The sequence below is a fragment of the Bipolaris oryzae genome (assembly GCF_000523455.1).
Source record: "Bipolaris oryzae ATCC 44560 unplaced genomic scaffold scaffold_15, whole genome shotgun sequence".
Taxonomy (NCBI): Eukaryota; Fungi; Ascomycota; class Dothideomycetes; order Pleosporales; family Pleosporaceae; genus Bipolaris; species Bipolaris oryzae.
The window spans coordinates 58,257-77,306 of NW_006911291.1; the positions used below are offsets into that span (position 1 = coordinate 58,257).

General features: G+C 54.0%; 9 protein-coding genes across 9 annotated transcripts; 2 read left to right on the forward strand and 7 right to left on the reverse strand.

Annotated features, from left to right (window-relative positions):
• Nucleotides 1–1,074: 1,074 nt before the first annotated feature.
• Nucleotides 1,075–3,580, forward strand: COCMIDRAFT_85031 (uncharacterized protein; the record flags this gene model as incomplete). Its single annotated transcript, XM_007686031.1, has 3 exons — nucleotides 1,075–1,505; nucleotides 1,606–1,732; nucleotides 1,802–3,580. 3 exons carry the CDS (start codon nucleotides 1,075–1,077, stop codon nucleotides 3,578–3,580), a joined length of 2,337 nt encoding a protein of 778 aa, XP_007684221.1.
• Nucleotides 3,581–4,739: 1,159 nt separating this feature from the next.
• COCMIDRAFT_85199 (uncharacterized protein) lies at nucleotides 4,740–6,546 on the forward strand (the record flags this gene model as incomplete). Its single annotated transcript, XM_007686032.1, has 2 exons — nucleotides 4,740–4,767; nucleotides 4,865–6,546. 2 exons carry the CDS (start codon nucleotides 4,740–4,742, stop codon nucleotides 6,544–6,546), a joined length of 1,710 nt encoding a protein of 569 aa, XP_007684222.1.
• Nucleotides 6,547–6,967: 421 nt separating this feature from the next.
• Nucleotides 6,968–8,352, reverse strand: COCMIDRAFT_85074 (uncharacterized protein; the record flags this gene model as incomplete). Its single annotated transcript, XM_007686033.1, has 3 exons — nucleotides 6,968–7,832; nucleotides 7,881–8,193; nucleotides 8,274–8,352. 3 exons carry the CDS (start codon nucleotides 8,350–8,352, stop codon nucleotides 6,968–6,970), a joined length of 1,257 nt encoding a protein of 418 aa, XP_007684223.1.
• Nucleotides 8,353–9,076: 724 nt separating this feature from the next.
• Nucleotides 9,077–9,756, reverse strand: COCMIDRAFT_33306 (uncharacterized protein; the record flags this gene model as incomplete). The annotated part of the gene is made up of 2 exons (XM_007685987.1): nucleotides 9,077–9,117; nucleotides 9,168–9,756. 2 exons carry the CDS (start codon nucleotides 9,754–9,756, stop codon nucleotides 9,077–9,079), a joined length of 630 nt encoding a protein of 209 aa, XP_007684177.1.
• Nucleotides 9,757–10,311: 555 nt separating this feature from the next.
• COCMIDRAFT_33307 (uncharacterized protein) lies at nucleotides 10,312–10,842 on the reverse strand (the record flags this gene model as incomplete). Its single annotated transcript, XM_007685988.1, has 1 exon — nucleotides 10,312–10,842. The coding sequence occupies one exon, from the start codon at nucleotides 10,840–10,842 to the stop codon at nucleotides 10,312–10,314; it is 531 nt and encodes a 176-aa protein (XP_007684178.1).
• Nucleotides 10,843–11,237: 395 nt separating this feature from the next.
• Nucleotides 11,238–11,813, reverse strand: COCMIDRAFT_1916 (uncharacterized protein; the record flags this gene model as incomplete). The annotated part of the gene is made up of 1 exon (XM_007685965.1): nucleotides 11,238–11,813. The coding sequence occupies one exon, from the start codon at nucleotides 11,811–11,813 to the stop codon at nucleotides 11,238–11,240; it is 576 nt and encodes a 191-aa protein (XP_007684155.1).
• A 358-nt stretch (nucleotides 11,814–12,171) lies between these two features.
• COCMIDRAFT_84983 (uncharacterized protein) lies at nucleotides 12,172–13,053 on the reverse strand (the record flags this gene model as incomplete). The annotated part of the gene is made up of 1 exon (XM_007686034.1): nucleotides 12,172–13,053. One exon carries the CDS (start codon nucleotides 13,051–13,053, stop codon nucleotides 12,172–12,174), a length of 882 nt encoding a protein of 293 aa, XP_007684224.1.
• Nucleotides 13,054–13,918: 865 nt separating this feature from the next.
• Nucleotides 13,919–16,125, reverse strand: COCMIDRAFT_33310 (uncharacterized protein; the record flags this gene model as incomplete). The annotated part of the gene is made up of 4 exons (XM_007685989.1): nucleotides 13,919–14,618; nucleotides 14,674–15,192; nucleotides 15,296–15,490; nucleotides 15,542–16,125. The coding sequence occupies 4 exons, from the start codon at nucleotides 16,123–16,125 to the stop codon at nucleotides 13,919–13,921; spliced, it is 1,998 nt and encodes a 665-aa protein (XP_007684179.1).
• Nucleotides 16,126–17,090: 965 nt separating this feature from the next.
• On the reverse strand, nucleotides 17,091–18,597 carry COCMIDRAFT_85087 (uncharacterized protein; the record flags this gene model as incomplete). The annotated part of the gene is made up of 2 exons (XM_007686035.1): nucleotides 17,091–18,161; nucleotides 18,208–18,597. 2 exons carry the CDS (start codon nucleotides 18,595–18,597, stop codon nucleotides 17,091–17,093), a joined length of 1,461 nt encoding a protein of 486 aa, XP_007684225.1.
• Nucleotides 18,598–19,050: the final 453 nt, after the last annotated feature.

Genomic DNA, 19,050 nt, shown 5'->3' on the forward strand with positions numbered 1-19,050 from the left:
GCAAGGTGTAATTGTAACTCCTGACCACGACGCCAATAAGGACCATGTCGAGCTATGCCGCAAAGTGTCGTAGTGCCGCCTGTTCGCTGATAGCACATGGCGGCTAGTGCTTGGTTTGAGTAAAGAGGGTCGGGTATTTTGGCCTAGGCGAGTAAGAGTTTTTTTGCTGCTAGCGACCAATGCGCGTGGTTACGGCCGCTGTAATTGGGGCTGTAGTTATTGGGTACACGGCCATGGCATGGGACGAGTAATAAGTACAGATGACTAGCAGCTAGCATAAGGCAGCGAGTGACAATGAAGCCCATAGTGCAAGCGTCGTACTATTGCTATGAACGAGCAAGGGCCGGCGGGCCTCAGTTCGCCTGGACGAATGAGGACCGGGCGGTACTATCATTTACACCTGATGGGGAATTATTGGCATGCGAGTCATTAACGGACGCGTATTAACCTATGCACATGTTTTTTGATGCCGCCCCTGCCACCTTATGGTCTCGCTACTGGACACGCTCCTCTTTTCTGCCTATCTTTTCGACGCTGCATACCCTCTGTCGCTTTTCTTACACGTCACCCGCCATCAATCATCATCAATCATCCATCATCGTCGTCATCCTGTCATCCTGTCACCCCATCCCACTAATAGCCAACTGCAACTGCCCCCCCCCAGCAACTCCGCTTAGTTGCTCGTCACCCTGGCGCCAGTCCCTACAGGGGTCCGGGCCTATCTTCTTTGTTTGCTGAGGTAGCACGATCGGCATCCGACGCTGAACAAAGTTTTTTGGAAGAGGCAACTGGCAATAAAAAAAAACTTTGTTCCAAGACGGCCTAGTGGAACGTACTCCTTTTACCATTGCCCGGCACATCACACCCCCCTCCCCATCCCATCCCACCCTAGTCCATCTCATCATCACACACGTTCCGCTGAGTGCTCGTGCGCCCCATCCACTGTCATCTCCAACCGTCTACGTTTCCCATCGTTGCTTTCCTACACCCTCTCTCAATTGTCCAACCGCCCCCCGGCTACTACCAACCACTACCACCATTACCACCACCATTACCATCGCCCATGCAGCGGCCATGAGTTCAAAGGACAACCTAGCCCTCGACCTCGAGCACGGCGTGCGACGATGGGACCGCGCTCGATGGATCTCCGTCTTCAGCTCGCATAACCCGACTATCCGCGAGGTGACGGAATGCCTAGGCCTCGGCTTGTCTGCATCCTCGTCCACCACCAACCGCGGCATCCCCAAATTCGACAACCCCGACTATCGCAAGCTGTCCAGCGAAGTCACCAAGCTGTCCAAGGAATTGCCAAAGGAGCGAGATGCGCTGCTCGATTTTGCCGCGGATCCGCATTCGCTCGACCAGGAGCTCGAGGACTTGCTAGCGAGTTACGGGCCCGCTATTTGGGGCAGGGATGCGGATCGCAGCTGCTTGCTGACTCCGGATCCAACGAAGAAAACGTACAACAAAGATTTGTTTTACGAAGAGTCCGAGCACAAGGACATGTAAGTTTTGTCCATGCACTTTTTGTGTTTTGTGTTTTATGTGGGTGGTGCAGGGGGTGTGGGTACTTGTGGGTGGGCGCACGCGCTAAGCTTTTTGCAGTCTTAAGATACACCTGCACCGATGGATAATCATCAAGGCCTGCTACTACATTCGCAACATGAAGCTCAAACGACCGTCGGGCGCAAACGAGTATGATCAGATTGCTGACATTGATGGTGAGGGCCTGGTAAGTTGCTCACCGTCATAATAGTGACATGTTCCATCTCATCTCATCCGATTATTAATTAAAATGCAGTCGCCACATAGCACACCGCAGTCGCTTACACCGCCAGACATGGATTCTGTTGCCGGTGCCGACCTTGACGTCAAGCCAGTCAATCTGAAGAAGCGTAAAAGCAATACTCACCTGACCAATTCTGACGATGATGAAATGGACACGACACCTGTCAAGCGGCCGTACAGCACCATGCCCATCAGCCGAAAGGGCAGCCCTAGGAAATCACTCAAATCGCTCTATCCCGCTGTGTCGGGCAGTATGGAAAACATGCCACCCATGTCAATTCACGCCCATCGTTTCTCTCCAGCACCAGGAAACGGTCCTGAAGTCGGTAGGACGCAACTTGCTCCTTTGACGAACAACGATATCAACGGCGTACCGAGGCCGTTTTCTGTTTCCCAAAGCCCGACACCCGGCAGCTTCACCGCTGTCAATACTGGAAGCTTCACTGCAGTGAACAACAACCCATTGGCTGTCAAGGAGCCTCTGAGGGATCCCGTACGTGAAGCCGCACGGGAATCTTCAAAGGAAATGCAGCGGCCCTCTCCTGTAGGCGGACATCGTCACAGTAATAGCTACACCAGCCCTTATGAGCCATCACCGCACAACTCAGCACCGCCTCGGCCTGCCACGGATCCTCCACGCTCCGTGATGCCTGTGAGCTCCACGTCTGCTCCTAGTCATCATGTGCTTCAGCCGGCAAATACATCTGCACCTACAAATGGAGCAAACGGACTTCTGAAGAAGGATTCCCCGGTCGTTCCACATGCCCACCATGCTCACATTGCTCCACAGCCACAATCGCAATCACAGAGCCCGCAGCAGCAACATACACCACAACCCATTCAACCGCAGCATACCCAGCATGCGCCACTTCCTTCTCATCCACATATTCAAAACCAACAACAGTCGACACCTCGACCATCAAGTCCACCTAATACTTCAACACTTCACTTTGGACGTTCTCTTGTACCTCACCCCCGAAGTAGATCCAGTACACCCCTCGCGCAGGCCGCACCTAATAAGCCACTTACAACATCTAATACACAACCAACGTCTACGCCCCTTTCGCAAGGTGCAGCCGCTTATGGAATACAATTGGTCCCAATACAGGAACCGCCACCACCCGCACCAGCCCTAGTCAGCCATCGAGCACCTCCTAGTCATGCTCACTCAACCCCATCACATCACGCTTCGCATCAAAGCGTACTGAAAAGTCAGCATTCGGAACCGGCACATGTCACACAGCCCACCCCAGCGCTTCCCCGACAAACGGTCCCGACAGCCGATCTCCGCCTCCTGCAATGCGAGGTAACGGCCGGCCTGTTTACATTCTTCTTCCCGCGCCCTACAATGCCTCCGGATGAAGCTGCGCTACTTCAACGTCTGCATGCGCTATGGTTTCATGGCGAGTCGCTGTTTCGCAATGAGCTCTCAACCCACTACGACTTGGTCTCAAAAATCTTGACCGCCTGGCTCCACGAACGGCAAGCCATTGCCGCATTGCGCCACTCAATGGCTTCGAATCCGGGTGTCTCGCATGTGGGGCTTGTAGACCGCTTACTGGCGATGAACGACCTCCGAGCAATGCGACTCAAGTGGAAGAACATGAGCCCGATTGACGGCATGAGCCCGGAAGACCTGCTGTGCATGGCTTTTAAAGTCATGACCAACACTGAGGGAAGCGAGTACCTGTTCAAGGACGGGCTAGCGAGGCTCGAGCTGAGCGTCTTTGAGTTCCTCCGCAGCGAAGACAGCAAGATTGTCATGCAGAGGCGAGATACGAGAGCTGCTTGAGACCGCAGCGACAGCAATGGCCCGTGGGTGACCTGTCTCAACGACGCTTTTCCTTTTGTTTTCTTCTTTTTTTTGCATCTCTGTATCCGTGTTCTGTACGTACTAATGCACTATAGTAGCGTGGGTGGCTTGTGCTGGATTTGCTCATCTTGGCACTTCGTATCTTTTCCTTAGCGACGGCGTTATCTCGACAAACTCTCTTTTTTTTTCTCTGCGTGTCATCTCATTTCATTTTCTTTTGGGCTGGAAAAAGCTTGTTACTGTGCATCTTTTCTTATCTTTTTTTTCTCGCGCGGTATGTTTTACTAGATCGGAAATACGAGCTTTGTAATAGGCGGGTATCTAGGGGCCGCAGAAGCAAGTGGGAGGTCAGTGTGTAGGTATGTAATGGGCTGCCTTGGCGTGGCACGGTTGATGTGTGTATCTAGGGTTATCAGGGACCAGGTGTTTTACGGGCGTAAAGAGGGTGCCGGAGTTGGTACCGGTAACATGTGGGATATTGATCTAGAAGTAGGGCTTGTATAGCGTGCGTATGAATGGTTTAGTCCCTCCCCCCCTGGTAATACATACATTCTACCATAATAGACCAGCGTCCCCCCTCCCCCCTACCCCCGGTAGTGGCTAGTAGAGGCAACATGGCTTGAGGGTGTGTAAAGGTGGGTGTCTAGAACGAGCTGCAGTTCGTCGCCTGATCACCTAGACGACGTCACGTGCGCTCGCTGAACCCTGCATAGTTCGCATACCACGCAACCACTAGTCCTGACGCGCCAGCTGCTCTCAATCTCAACAACGCCCCCTTCGAGCCCTTGACCGAAAACGGCACTGATGCGCAGCCTCCGCTGCGGGCGCGCCTTTCCCCGTGGCCGTCCGTAGTGGCTGCTATGTGCGACCGGGTTTCAGATACAGCCTCATGACTTGGAACCGCCTCGCCCACTCATCGGCAAAGCCCACGCACCCTCGCCCGTACTGAATGGGCCCCGTGGGTTCCTCACGCGCGCCTCCCCGCCCCTGCACACCCTTTTTCTTGATCAAAGGGCCCTGTTGCTATCGCGGCATATGAGTCCCACGATGCACCACTACCATCACTGGTAGCCGTTTGGTGTAGTCAGAGCGTATTCTTGCTCTCTAACACCTACCCCCACTCCTCCCTTAGTCAAGCATGGTGCTGCGACTATTCGTCCCGCCCGGTAAGCCAAGAACAAATGCGAAAGAGAAAGAGAGAGACGGTTGTGGAGGATGACCATGGAGCTTTTGTCACTGATGAGAAACATGTGCATACAACAGGGGAAGGCCAACACGGGCTTGTTCCAAAACGACCAGAAGGCATTGGCGCAAATGCAACGCCCCAGACTTGTCTTGTTTCTTCGACGCTGCTGGCCGCAGTGTATACTTCGTTTGCCTCGACATTCAACCAGCGAGTAGCAGCAGTCGGCGTAGCGCCTCAACAAGCAGCACACACATCTAGGCCCGCCCTGTTTGTACGGTCGTCGGCCAGACTGGGCCTCTGCGTCGGACTAGCCGGAGCCGCCGTAAACTGGTACTACTACTCGGCTTTTGCAAATGTGGTTGTTGCCGACAAGGTGCAAGAGACTAGCAGGTGGAGACTATATCAGTGGACCAAGGGGTACACGGTCGACGATGGCGCTTTGGCCGGTGCCGCTATCGGTCTATCGGCCTCGATACCTATGCTCCTGATGCGCCGCCCGGCTACTCTACCGCGCTGGACGCGGTGCCTGGGCATGGCAAATATCGGCGGCTGTACGGGCGTCGTGGGATCGCATGCGTACCTTCAGTATACGGGGGAGCGGCAAAAGGCGTACAGACTACTTGAAGCACGACGGAAGCGCAGGTCGCTCGAGTTTTGGGCCATCTTTTGGGACAAGGAACTTATGGCTAAATTGAGTCCGATAATGCAGCAGTACGTTCGGCACAATGGCGTCTGGTATACCCAGCTCTTGCCGGATAATGCTTTTGAACAAACAGAAGACGAGGTCGAGTCTGTCGAGACCACTGCTGCTGCTCAGACAACACAGCAAGTCGCAAACCCAGAACCTGTAGCACAAACCCCAGACCCCCCTTTCTACCTCGAACCCGTAGACTACACAGCCGACCTCGCCCAAATCAACGTCGAATCCACTCTTGCTAGAATCCAAGAAATGCAAGTAGAACGCCAAATCCTCCTAGAAGAAGCACACTACCTGCTCTCTCTAAACGCCCACCAACGCTACGAATACTGCCACTTGCACAAAACCTTAGATGCAGACGACCGTCTCAGACGGCTTCAGGAAATCCATCTCGTAGATGTCGCTCATACCCGCCTGCGCAACGCGGCGGATGCACTGGATATGAAAATTATACACTGGCATATGTCGCTTCAGCACAAGGCCGCTTGGGAAAATTCACTCTCTTCTCCTTCCTCTTCCTCCTCTTCTTCTTCGTCGTCTCTCTCTACTTCCGAGGCAGAAAACTGGCTCCCTTCCTCCCACCTAATCAACTACGCAACCCACAGGCCCAGTTTCTCCATCTTGGAAATCGAGAAAATGGCTCGCCAGATCGATGCGCAGGTGCAGCGGTTCGAAGAGGGGAGTCTGGACCAGAGGTTTCCCCGCGAGAAGCGAGAGAGGTGGCGTAAAGATGCAGAGGATGGAAGAGTGCTGTTGCGGGCAGCGGATCATATACTGTTTCGTATGGAGAAGGCGAGTAGTAGGGGTCTTGATGATGGCGGTGAGGGGGGGTTGCTGCAGCAGAGTGGACGTGAAGAAGTCATGGTAGCAACCGCAGCAGCAGCACAAGACGACGCTACTTCATCTGAGGGACTTCACCCTGCAAATGATCCTCCCTCTTCAACCGATGATGGCTCAGCCGCTGACGAAATGCGCCTGAGAAAAGATGTGGAACAGTCTCGAGCGGATGCCAAAAAAGCCGCCAAGCCGCGGCGAGATGGTCTGGGGCAGAACAACCCATGAGCTCAATCTGCGAGGACCAGAAATTGGTTCAGGCCATGATTTTTTCCATCTATGGAAACACACACATTTACTTCTACTGGACACGATAATCACAAAGGGAGCGTAATGGAGCAGCCGCTATCAATTGTAATTATAATTGTAACCTTTTTTCATTATCAAGCTATACTAAGCTACTGAAGACGCCATCATTCCCAATCTTAAAGGAACACAAAAACCCTAAACCCTCCATAGCCTGCCATGAGGTCAAAGAGGGGATATCGTCATGATGCTAATGTTACAAGGCTTTGTTGCCTACTCCGTTCCGTTCTCCTTCCATCCGTACGTAGATCGTAAGGTCGTGAAATAGTACGTGAGGCAGGCGTATCATTGTCATGATACATCTGAACGCTGCTTGTCGGTTGTGTTGCTAGTAGTGAGTTTCTTACAACTCGTTCTTGGCAGAAGATGCGCTGGCGGCGGCCTGGTAGGATGCGCTCTTCGCGGACTTGGAGGCAGCAGAGGAAGCGCTAGCAGCAGACTTGGAGAGCGAGGAAGAGGATGAAGAAGCGGCCTTTGCAGCAGCACCGCTGAGTGAGCTGGCGCTGGCTCCAGCAGCGTTGGTAGCGGAAGCGGCACTGGCAGCAGCGGCATCAGTAGCGGAGGCAGCGCTAGCTCCGGCGAGACCAATTTGCTGCTTAACCAAGTTGGTGTAGTAAGCAAAGCCATTGGTGGCAGAAGCGTATTCGTTGTTGGCCTTGGAGGTAGCAGCGCCGTAAGCGGAAGCACCAGAGGCGGAAAGAGACTTAGCAGTGGCGGAAGCACTGTCACCATAGAGGCGAGCACGGTGCTTGCGAGCGAGAGCGAGGAGTTCGTTGCGCTTGGAGCCCTGAGGAACCTTGATACCGTTCTTGTCAGCCCACTCCTTGATCTGACTGTCAGACCAGGAGTCGAGCAACGCGTCACTGAGGCTTTGCTGAGCCGCGGCGGCAGCAGAAGTGACAGAGGCGTATGCATCCTGAGACTGCAGGCTGGCAAGGCGAGATTGACGGCGGATGGAAGCAATCAGGGAGTCGCGGGTATTGGGCTGGGGAACAGGGTAGCCACGCTCGTCAAACCAGGCCTTGAGATCAGAGTCAGACCACGAAGCGTAGAGCCAGTCACCAGGGTAGTTTGCGGTCTCCTTGGCCTTTTCAGCAGCCGACTGGTAGTTGTCACGGACGGCAGCGAGAAGAGAGTCACGCTGGCGAGGCTGGGGAACGGGGATGCCGTGCTTGTCGGCGAAAGCCTTGAGCTGAGAATCGGACCAACTATGAAATGTTAGCAGTGATAACGAATAAGCAGCACAGATTACATACGTGTCAAAGATCCAGTCCTTAACACTGCCGTAGGCCTGGTTGGCAGACTCCTCACTCTCCGTCCAGTACAGCTTGACCTGCTCAGCGAGGCTCTTTGCGTCCTTCTCGGTGCCCTTCTTGGCCTGCTGGCCCTTGAGGCTCAGGTACTTCTGGAGCGTAGGAGCGTCCCAGCTAGTGTAGGGAGAAACAGTCTTGTCGTTCCAGTTGGCCTTGACGGTCGATTGGAGGTTCTTGCGGTCAGAAGGGCTGGGGTGAGGAATGCCGTGGTCACTGAGCCAGCGCTCAAGCTCCGTCTCGTGCCATTTGTCGTAGACTGTTCACTCACGTCAGTGTACTGCTAGAGAGCGTGATTGTAGAAAAGAGGAAAGCGAATGGGCTCTGTACTGTACGCACCAGTACTTCCAAACCAGCTGTTGGCCGATGCCGACGCAGCAAGCGTCACGACGAGAGTGGATGCAAAAGAGAACCTCATCTTGTCGGGAGGGCGGTGTGATGGTTACGCTAGTATTAGGTGATGAAGCAGAGATGAGGGAGGTGGGATACCGAGCAAAGGGCAAGTAAATAGTGCAAGAAGGGATGGTGAGAGGGCTGTTTATGAGGGGAGGCACGAACAATGGGCGGCCACAAGGCGTGCGTGCGAGTGACGTAGGACTTCACGTTGGGAGCTCGGACAAACAAGATCTCCAACGCGCCTGCCTCCGCTCTGTTGCATGTGCGGCCAATGAGAAGGCGCGACCAGCAGCCGCCTGGTATGTGTACGCAATTGTGAGAGCGCAATTGTGACGCCGTCTGGGCCTCGCGAACATGTGCAAGCTGCCATCCGCACGCCTCCGAGGCATCCCGCGTGTTTTTTTTCATACTTGCGCTTCTTACTTGTCAGGACTGCAATTCTGACGTCTCTCACCCTGGCCTGGGGCTGGAACGGACGTGGTGGGTCGCCATGGCATTTGGAAATTTCCCATCGCGATGGTTTGCGGGGCTAATGTCGTGAGCGCGTTCAGCCCTTGACGTCATCACCCAAACATGCACAAAACTTATGAAGCACAATGATGCTGGCAAGCCTCAAAGCAAAAGGTTGAACATGCACGCTTGAACAAATGCGCAATTGTACCATTTTGATCGCGTGTCACGCAACATTGTTGACCCCTCGAGTCGTAGCTAATCATACATCTCCCCCTTCATCACTTAGCTCGTGTTTACCCCCGGACACCCTCTGAATCGCCGCGTCCACCTTCACCTGTATAGTTGTTAGCAATGCATTCAATACATCAAACATGGGAGACATGCCTTTCCAGAAGCTAACAGGCACCTTGTCCTTTTCAGCCTCTTCGTTGCTGACCCGCTCATGCGCCTGCTCCGCCCGGTTACTCATGTCCTCGTTGTGCTTCCTGACCTCCTTGCTCTCGTTTCCAGCCGTAGGAGGGTTCTCGTTGAGTATCTTGGGTTTCGCACCTTTGACTTCGCTGGCGTCGGGCTCGTTTTGCTGACCCTGCTTAACGGCTGGCTCCTTGCTGTCCTGCATCCGGCGCGACCATGTCGAGAACTTGCGCTGGCCTGAAGATCCCTTGTTCGTAGATGGAGCTGGAGACTGCGAGGTAGGCTGGGGAGAGTCGTTTTGGCCCGCGTTGCTGTCCTTGTCTGGCGACGACGAAGACTTGCCTTTGGCAACACTTGGAGGCTCGGGGCCAGGGTGCTCAAGGTTCTCGCTGGGATTTTCGCCCTGCTTCTGGGGTGCCTCTCCAACTGGGTTTCCCTCGCCAGAGCCGTAATCCTGAGTTGCAAAGCGGACCTGTACGCGGGCTCGAGGAGCCGCTGAGAGCGCTGCAGGACGCAGTGCTGCTGAACGTAGCATTGACATGGGGCGGAAGTAACTCATGTTTGTGATGTTTGTGAAACTGCAATTGACAATGAATTTGTGTGTATATGGCAGGAAAGTGACAGTGAGGTTGGTAGAGGTCTGGATTGATACTCGACCTAGCTCTCCTTTTGACGTCATGGTTTTCTAAGATCCGCATTCCTGCGTACGTGCAGCACGTCACACCAATGCACGTTCGCAATGCTGCATTGACAATTGCTTTTGCTTTGAAGTATTTAGGCAAACATAATTGGCGGATGCAATTACGTTATTCCAGTATCCACTATCTGTATATTTCCTACTACAGAACATACATATGTGACCAAACGCGAACGAACGGCAGAAAGCGAGTCTCAAGGAGAATGGTTTAGTACCTAAGACTGATTAATACTACCGTCTTCTCAAAAGACAAAGTTTCAAAGTTATCTCATACCATCCACACTTGACTCCATATATCCAAACTCCCTGTTAACCATCCTATATCAAACCTCTCCAATCTACCCACCCACCCTCTTACCATACAGAACCCAATCCGTTAAACCCCCAAACCCAACACCCTATCTACCAGGCACCCAATCACTCCCCCCGTCCCTCAGTCTTCGCCCCCCACACCCCCCCTCCTTCCCACTCCCTCCCAAAACCCCCCCTCTTCCACTTCTCCCTCCGCCTCCAAACCTCCCACCCCTGCCTCTCCCACCGCTCCATCGGCGTCTCGGACCACTTCCGCATCTCCTCCGCCTGCTTCTCCCAACCCGCCGCTTCTGCATCCGTCACATCCCTTCCTTTCCGATATATATCTTTGAGAATATCGTAGTAGCTTTCGAAGTTGGACTGGATAGAAGACATATTGGAGGGGGAAGAGTCGGAGGGGATGAAACCCGCTGAGGAGCGGGGGCGCAGGAGGGGGCAGGTTGGGCCGCAGGAGCCTGGGGTGGGGGATGGAGAGGAGGGGGAAGGGGAGCAGGTGAGGCAGTAGTAGCTGGAGTTTTGGATGAGGTTTTCGAGGTGGAGGCGGGTGTCTAGGGAGGATTTGACGACGAGGAGGTTGTGGAAGAGGTCTTGGATTCGGTGGTACATTGCCCGGTCAGCGACTGGGTCTCGTGGCATTTTTGCGACTGTTGTCGTCGTCGAGATTGGTTTGATTAAACTATATTATTTTTTTGGAAGAGAGGGAGGAAATAAGGGTGGAGTTGAAGAGGTAGTAGTAAGTAGTGATTACACGTGTGTTGTGAAGATGCAGTGAGAAGAGACAGTGTGGTAAACAATGGTATGGTTTTTTCTATTCAGTGATTATGAAATGAGTGAGTGAAGGATGTGGAAAACAAACACTATGCTAAGGATGAGGGGGTCGTATGCTAGAAATAGGTCTAAGAAGGATAGGGTTGACACCAGGGTAAGACAAACGCCCATACAATCATAATTGCATCCCAATCATCAATTCACCTTGATCGACATCTCAAACCCCTTGTCTTCTCCTAAATACTGCTCTATTCCTTAACTTTCTACTCGAAAACCGCGTCGGACGATTCATTCAAGTGCTCTACGAACCGTGAAGGGCGACTAGCAGTCGCTGGCATATTACCAGGCGTCGTCGAACTTGCTGTATAAGTCTCGAAGAGCTCCACCCTACGAAGAACCGATAGGCGGACATCTTCCGGAACCTGGCTACGTGTATAGTCGCCAGTAGTTGCTAGACCAGTAAAGTCAGAGGACGGCCCATCAGAAATCTGTCCAAAGCTGAAACGGCGTGCAGAAGGCATGTCTTCATCCCGACCATCTACCGAACCGTAATTTGAGTTCAAAGTGGAAATAGACGTCTTAGAGGCACAGCTGTCGTGCCTCTTCCTCATGCTAGGCCTTTTGATAGCACCGCGGCGGACTAAACCGCCTGGATTGCCTTCTTGGAGCACACTCTCAATAGAGGGAAGTTGTGGCTTGGCCAAGTTGCCTTTAATTAGAGTGTCCTCCGGATATGTGTCTGAATTCACTGGAGACTCCGCAGTCTCACAAAATTCCGGCGCAGAAGTGACGGAGAGTCCGCGCTGATCCTTCGCAAGTTGGGTGGTTTGCATATCCATGGTGTATTTTCTGTTCGGTCCTTTGAAATATTCACAGTGCTTCTGTTCTTGGTGTTTGCTTTGTTGTGATCTTCATTTCGATTCAAAGGAGATTTCCTTTAATAGCAAATTTCCAAGATGTAACAGCATGTATTGTGCAACATGTGTCATTGAGCCCTGCACATTGTTTGTGCAACCAAGACATTATGAAGCCGTGAGACTCCAGGGAACTGTGTGGTAACACCACTACCAGTTTGTAAATCCCGTCAGGTGCCATGCATCTGGAAGGTCGGGAGAGAGGCTGCGGTTGTTGCTGGGCGACTGCCCATATCCAACCAGTGAGATTTCCGACTCTTCTATCGTCCTTAGAGCGCTCACCTTAACCTTCTACTTCTTGTCTCCTCTCCATCTCCCTCTCCAAGTCCTCTACATTCATAGGAACCTTAGTTCCTTCCCACTTCTTCTTTTCTTCCTGCGCAAATCCCTCCAAACTCAGCATACCCACACATAAAAACCCCAACACCTCTCTGTCTGTATCGAAAACCTCCCACCACTCACACTCTGGCATCTTGATTCCTGTCTCTCTTGCAGCCAAGTAGATCGCTGCTGTAGCCAGTGTCGGTGGCTGGTGTGTCAAGTACAGGCATTGTGGGCTCAGCAGAGCAGTATTTAGGTATGCGATTGCGCGTTTGGCGAGCTCTGACGCGCGAGGATGCACAAAGATATCGAGGGCTTGTAGGTATGTTATGCAGAGTGTGTAGGGGAGCTGGATCTGCACATTGAAGCCAAGGGTGCGCAAGATGCGTTGCTCGGTGGAGAAGAGGGTTGCGCGACGGCGCTCGTACGTGCCTTCTGTAACAAAATACTCGCGTGGATCCTGTTTCTGGTGGAGTTGATCCACGCCGAAGAAAGTCGTAGGAAGCGAGTCGAGGTACGCGTATACATTAATTATACTTCGTGCTGATTTGGGGTATGCAGACAACTTGGTAGTCAGGTAAAGCGAAGCTGCTGAGACTTGCTCTGCGCCAAACTCCGCAAGACTTCCACCCTCTGGCCCAAGCCAGAATCGCATAAACACCACAATTGCTTGCGCAATGACTTCTTGGGGTAGTCTCAACAGTATTCCCGCAGCTTGTGTGAGCCTTGCGCCGGCGAAGCGTATCGAGTCTTCGAGATCGGGTGGGATGCCATCGAGTTGTGAGCCGGAGGTCTCGAGCTGGGCTACAGTAGCTAATGCATTTGTAAGAGGCGAGGGTTGCATCGTGTAGGAGCTGGCGTAAGCTTCTTTCCCCCGTGGTAAGCTGTCGCAGTTGGAGGCATTGGGTATGGAGGTATTGAGCTATCGGACCTCCGATGGGTGAGCTTCGGTGCACTAGGCTTTATTCTGTCTAGTCAAGATTGCTCACCCCACTCAACCTCGCTGGTCATATGGTGGAACGACACGTCGAAATATTTGCAAGATGTAAGAGATCTTGCATCATCTCGCAGCTGGCGGGAGACAGCGCGTTACCCGTGGTACATATACATCCAAATTTAACAACCAACCAATAAAAAGCCGTCTCCTTAGCTCAATTGGGAGAGCGCCAGACTGAAGTCTTCGGTCATTAAATCTGGAGGTATCGTGTTCGATCCACGAAGGGGACAACGTGCTTGAGCTTGCTCAAGATTCTTCGAACCATTCTTTTTGCCATCCTGGCAGCCATGCTGGTAGTTACATAGGGCTGACAGCCAAGACATTATCTTTTTGCTTATCGTTGGTGCATATCGGTTGTTGGGCAGCAATGTCTAGTTCATTTTTTTAAAAAAAAAATTCGCGCATATGCTAGTCAGATCACGCCTTAATATGTCAAGTAGATGTGCTTGTGAATTGAGTAAGAGTAGAAAAGATAAAATTGAATATTCTTTTGGAGCAATCTCTAGAAAAAGTTCCAAGAAAAGACTACGTAGCTAATATGCATTATTAACGAAGACATAAGTGGGTATCTTGCCGGCTAAATGCGATCCAAAACCTCTACAACCATAATTGTACATGCAAAATCCCACCCGTGCGAAAATAATAATAAAAAAATATAACAAACCAGAAATCATAAATCCAAAACGCCGTAAGTGTACACCCATTTTTCCTTTTAATCAATACCAATCATGGTGCCATCGCACCTCCAGTCATCGACCTCGACGTTTTCCGCGGCAGTGACGGTCGCCTCGGGGTCGATCTGAACATGGTTGAGCCATGTTCCTACGCGGTTTGCACCGACTTTCTTTCCATCTTTTGAGAGTCCAGCCATTACTGAAGAAGTGACAACGGCGGGGGGAGCAGAGCGTGAGGGGGTAGGTGCCGAGACGCGGCGGGTGCTAGAGAAAATCGAACTTCTGGGGGTCGATTGGCGGGGGGTGGATAGGCGAGCAGCGGTGCGGACAGCAGAGTTGGGCACGGAGCGGATAGCATAGGAATCGTTCATGTGGTGGCCGCCAGCGTTACCAACACCATAAATCTGAACCTCGGGTTCCGTGCGTCGTGCTGATGATACGGTCGGGGTAGGAAGATGAAGTGAGTTACGAAGCTGTCCGGATAGAACTCGTTCGGCGCGGTCGTAGTCGCGTTCTCGTTCGGGGCGTTCACGGGGGCGGATGCTTGGGCGGCGTGCTAGCGGTGGGGTAGCTTCGGCGATTTCAATAACCTCAACGTCGGGGTAACGGGGGTTTGCGTATGGCACGCGCATGTCATTCAGGCGATCATCATCCGGGATGTGTTGGTAGTTGAACCAAGGGCAGTTGCAGGTCTTCCAGGGAGCAGCACAGACCATGCAGAATTGAGCCGTGCAGCGACTGTTGAATCGTTAGACATTGTTGTTGTGAAGAAGGTTGGATGCTTTGGACTTACCAGGTCATGTGATTGCAACCTTCCTTGAGCTCTACTACAGCCTTGCAGCTGTAGCATCGTTGCCAGCCCTGCTCCTTGGCCATCTCAACCAGACGATTAGTCTCTTCGTCCTTGGGGCATTCGCGCTTGGTGTGGAACTTGGCGTTGCATAGTACGCAGACCTTTGTGTTGCATGAGCTACATCGTGCATACTTGCGACCATATGTTGGATCCATCTTGACTTTGGATGGCTTGATCCATTGGCCACATCCCTTTGTGGGGCAGTACAGGCGGTTGCTGGTGGTGTACTCTTGGAACTTTTTGTTCCATAGTACCTTGAACTTGTCGTCGAACAGTCGGTCGGCATACTTCAAGGGAATGTGCTCTGATGTGCAGCATCGTGGCGGCATGTGCTGGGGATCCTTGACAGAGAGGGTGAATTGTCGCTTCAGGCAGGAGTAGCACATGCGGTGCCCACAAGCAAGCTTGACAGTCTTGTGGATAGGGATGTCATCGTTCATGCATACCAAGCAGTCGGCTCTGAGAGGCAAGTTAGTACATTGGAAGCGCAGTAATGGGATTGACGACTAACCGTTGGACTTCTCGGGCTTCGCGGTGGTCACGGTGTTCCTTGTGCGCCGACGTGGAGGTGTTGCGCGACAGTGAGGGCTTGAAGAAGCTTGACAGGATTCCCCCGGTACTGCGACGGGCAGCCTCCTTGACAGACTGTGTCCTGGTAAGCGGTGTGGGTGGAGCAGGCGACTTTGCAGTGCTTGTGCGTCGCACAGACGGCCTTGCTGGTGTAGTAGATGCTTTTGGTTCACGAACAGAGGCGCTCCTGCCTTCTCATTAGTGGGAGCTACGTGTACAAGTGGGGACAGATGCTGACCTGGACAAATTTGGGACCTCAGCCCTGCGGACGGACGCGGATCCAGAACCGGACACGGGCGTGTAAGCAGTTCTGTTGGAAGACCCTCCCTCTTCACTTCTTTTGCGGACAGACGGGCGTCGCACTGTGATGTCCTCGACGTGGCCCATCGACTTTGGGCGGCCAAAGACAAAGTCCTCGTCTTCGGGGATGACATTTCTCTTTTTCGACGAACGCCGGGTTGGATCTCGGCGGACCTCTTTACTGCTACGCGACTTGTCTTTGACGGGCTCTCTCCTGCTGTCGTGAGAGGCACGATCCCGCTCTCGCTCCCGCTCTCGCTCTCGCTCCCGGCGGCGCTCTGTCTCGTTGCGCGTGTAGTACGACTCTCTCCTAGCTCTCAATTCCTCAATGTCGACGTCGGCCTGCCTCCGGACCTCTTCAGCGCGGCGGCGCTCTCTCCTCTCTCTGTCGCGGGCGGACATTTGTGGCTCGTCGTCGTGTTTTGCGTCTTTTTGTCTGCGGCGATGCTTGCGGTCTCGGTCGTCCAAATATTCGCCATCGTCGCGGTATCGTGTGCTTCGCTCATCGCGAAGCCTGGCCATTCCCATTCCCATGGACCTGGAGGCAACTATGCCACTTGCCAACTGCCAGCCTCGCAGGTCACAGGCTCTTGCACGCTTTGGCAGGCTCTGTTGCAGGTGTTTAGGCGGCGCACAAAAGCCAGCGCGGGTGTGTGGAGAGTTGCGGTGGGCGTGACGAGCGAACAGCAAGCACCTGCAGGCAGCCCAACCCTGATCAGAGAAAGTGGCCAGTCGCACGGGGCAGGCCGTCGGCGGTGAGGGCGCACAGGGTGCCGGTTGATCTCAAGCGCCCACAGGGCTTTTTGCTCGCTAACCCTCTACCGGTTGCAGGGGGTGGCGTCAGCGTCAGGCGGCGACGGGATGCAGAATGCAGACGGGTTGCCAGCTGGCGGGCAGTGGATGCACATGTGCAGCGCTGCAGTCGATACAGCCTACGGTGCGCCGCCCTGTGTATCTTGTATGCGCTATGCCTGTCTGCCCACCGCGCATCTATGTACCTACGCCCCTAGCACCGCCTTAGTATCCCCGAGCGGCGGGCAAACAACCGCCTCGGGCCCTCTTGCAACGGGCGCATCCCAAGCCCACGGGCGGCAGAAACAAAGGCGGTGCAGCCCCGTATGTACAATGATGTCCTCGGCTGCCCTGCTGCCGCGCCGACGGCAGCTTTTTTTTCGGGGCTGTGAGATGGGCGCTGCAAAACGACGTAGTCGTGTGGTGGAGTGAGTGAGGGAGTGAGCAGTGACTACTCGTACACCAAACCAACCCAACCAACTACACTATTGCTATGCATCTGCATCCCCGAATGGCGGGGCGGCGGACTGCTACGGACTGCCGGCTGTAGACTACTGCCTACCAGCTTCTTACTACACCTACACACGCACACGCACACGCACACTGCAGGCGGGCACACATGTGACTCGCCACAGGGGGGCGCCCAAGAAATTGTATTGCGCATCCTAAGCGTGATGCAATGCCGCCCAGCGCATTCAGTCCTTTTCCAGAGTAATTTGGGTCGACACCTCCCATTTCTGCCCGCCGCTCCCGTACCCGCCGCCCAACCGGTTCCGCACCAGGCTGCCCACACGGTCCCGGAGACGCCCAATCTCCTCCATATTCCTGACGCGCACCTTCAGATTGGCCTGGCACAACCCGTAGTGCACCTGCCAAAATTTTGCCTCCTCCACCGTCCGGATTGCAGGATCCGCCTCGAGCTCGTGCACCACTTCCGACACCCCCGGTCCCGAGTAGGACATGAGCAGCATCTTGCCCAGCGTCCATCCCTGGATCCACCCTAGTGCTACCATGGAAAACGCAACCGAAAAGGAAAGTGTCCGGTCCAGCCACACATACATTTGTATGCTCAACAGGGGCAGCACAAGGAGCAGCGACGAGCACGACAGCGTCAAAAAGTGCGACGGGTTGCTGAGTACCGAGGGCAGATTAGCAATCGCCCCCAGCCTCATCACCTTCCCAATTCGGGCATGGTTCTTGAGCACAATAGCCGACACCAGTGTCGACACAATTCCGCTCAGCGCAGCAAGATCAATGCTACCTGGTGAAACACGCTCATGGCCCTCGGCATGATGCGCGTGGTGTCCGCCAGCGTTTTCGAGTGCATGCGTTAGTCCGTGAGAGATCAGGTCGAGTCCCATGAACAGTAGGCCAACCGACATGCCCAGCCCGGCGATGACTTCCAGCCTCTCAAAGCCAAATGGGTGACGGATGCTCGAGCGCTTCCACACTTCAAAGTTTGCTCCGACGTCTACAGCCACGCACAAAAATGCGCCTAATGCATCGTAGAATATCAGGCGGGACAGAACCGTCAGGGCTAGGGACTCGTGTGCGCCCCATTGAACCAGCCCAGCTACGACCAAGTGACAAAAGCACCATGCCAGGCGCAGCTTCTGGTCCTTGGACATGGACGACCGGTACTCTTTAAACGTCGGAATGGGCAGCGAGGCGGGGAGCTGGAGGGGCGCGCGCGGGGCGGGTTCTAGAAATATCTGGTGCGATACACTGCTGTGCTTGTACTTGTGTCCTCGTCTTCGTCCAACATCCTGTGAATGTTAGTATAAGCTTTGCGGGCAGGGGTGGGAGCTGCACATTGCTTTTGGCCTGCGGCTGCCCTGGTTGGTACGTGACAGACTGAAAGTTGAATGGATTGGGGTTCTCCGATCCGCTCAACGAGGGCCCATCCGTGTCCATGGCCCCGCTGGCAGCGCTCGCGGGTGTGTAAGGAAAGGTTGCGCTTGCTGGTGTGTAGAGCACGGCGGGGGAGGCCCTCTGCGAAATGGAGTCGCCGGGCGCAAGCGTGGCATACTGTTTCGAGGGGAACGTCGCCGACATGGGCGACAGCAGCCCGTTTGCGGTCGAGGCCAGCGTCCTGGAAGACAGATCGCCCTCGAATCCTAGACCCACGGGCTGGGGCGCGTCCTCATCAGGAGGCGGCGTCGGGGTACGCGGTGGAGCTGGTAGAGGCAGTTTGGAAGCCATGACTACGGAAAAATCGGATTGCGGTAATGAGTGACTCTGCTAGCGAAAGCGCATGGTACGGAAAAATAAGATAAGAAGCGCAGTCAGACCCCAGAGGGGAGGTGGAGGGGAAATTGAGGGAGTGCTTCCACATGCAGCGTCGCATGGGGTTCATGGTCAGTGTACCCCTGCAGCCTATCCGTGCCCACCCACGGCCGCATGCCATGCAGGGAGGCGCTACGCCAGGTACAGTGTGTATGACGCGCTGCCGTTGAGCGCTGCTGACAGCCCAGACCTAGACATGACACTCTGACAGAGCCAGCACGGTGCCGTGCCCGTCAACGCTCGCACAGGACAGAAGCAAAAAAGAACAAAAGGAGGAAGCAGCCGGCAAACAAACAGACAGACAGACAGTCAGTCAAACAAACAAACACTTGCGGAAACGAGCAAAGCAAATGGAAGACGGTGCGGATG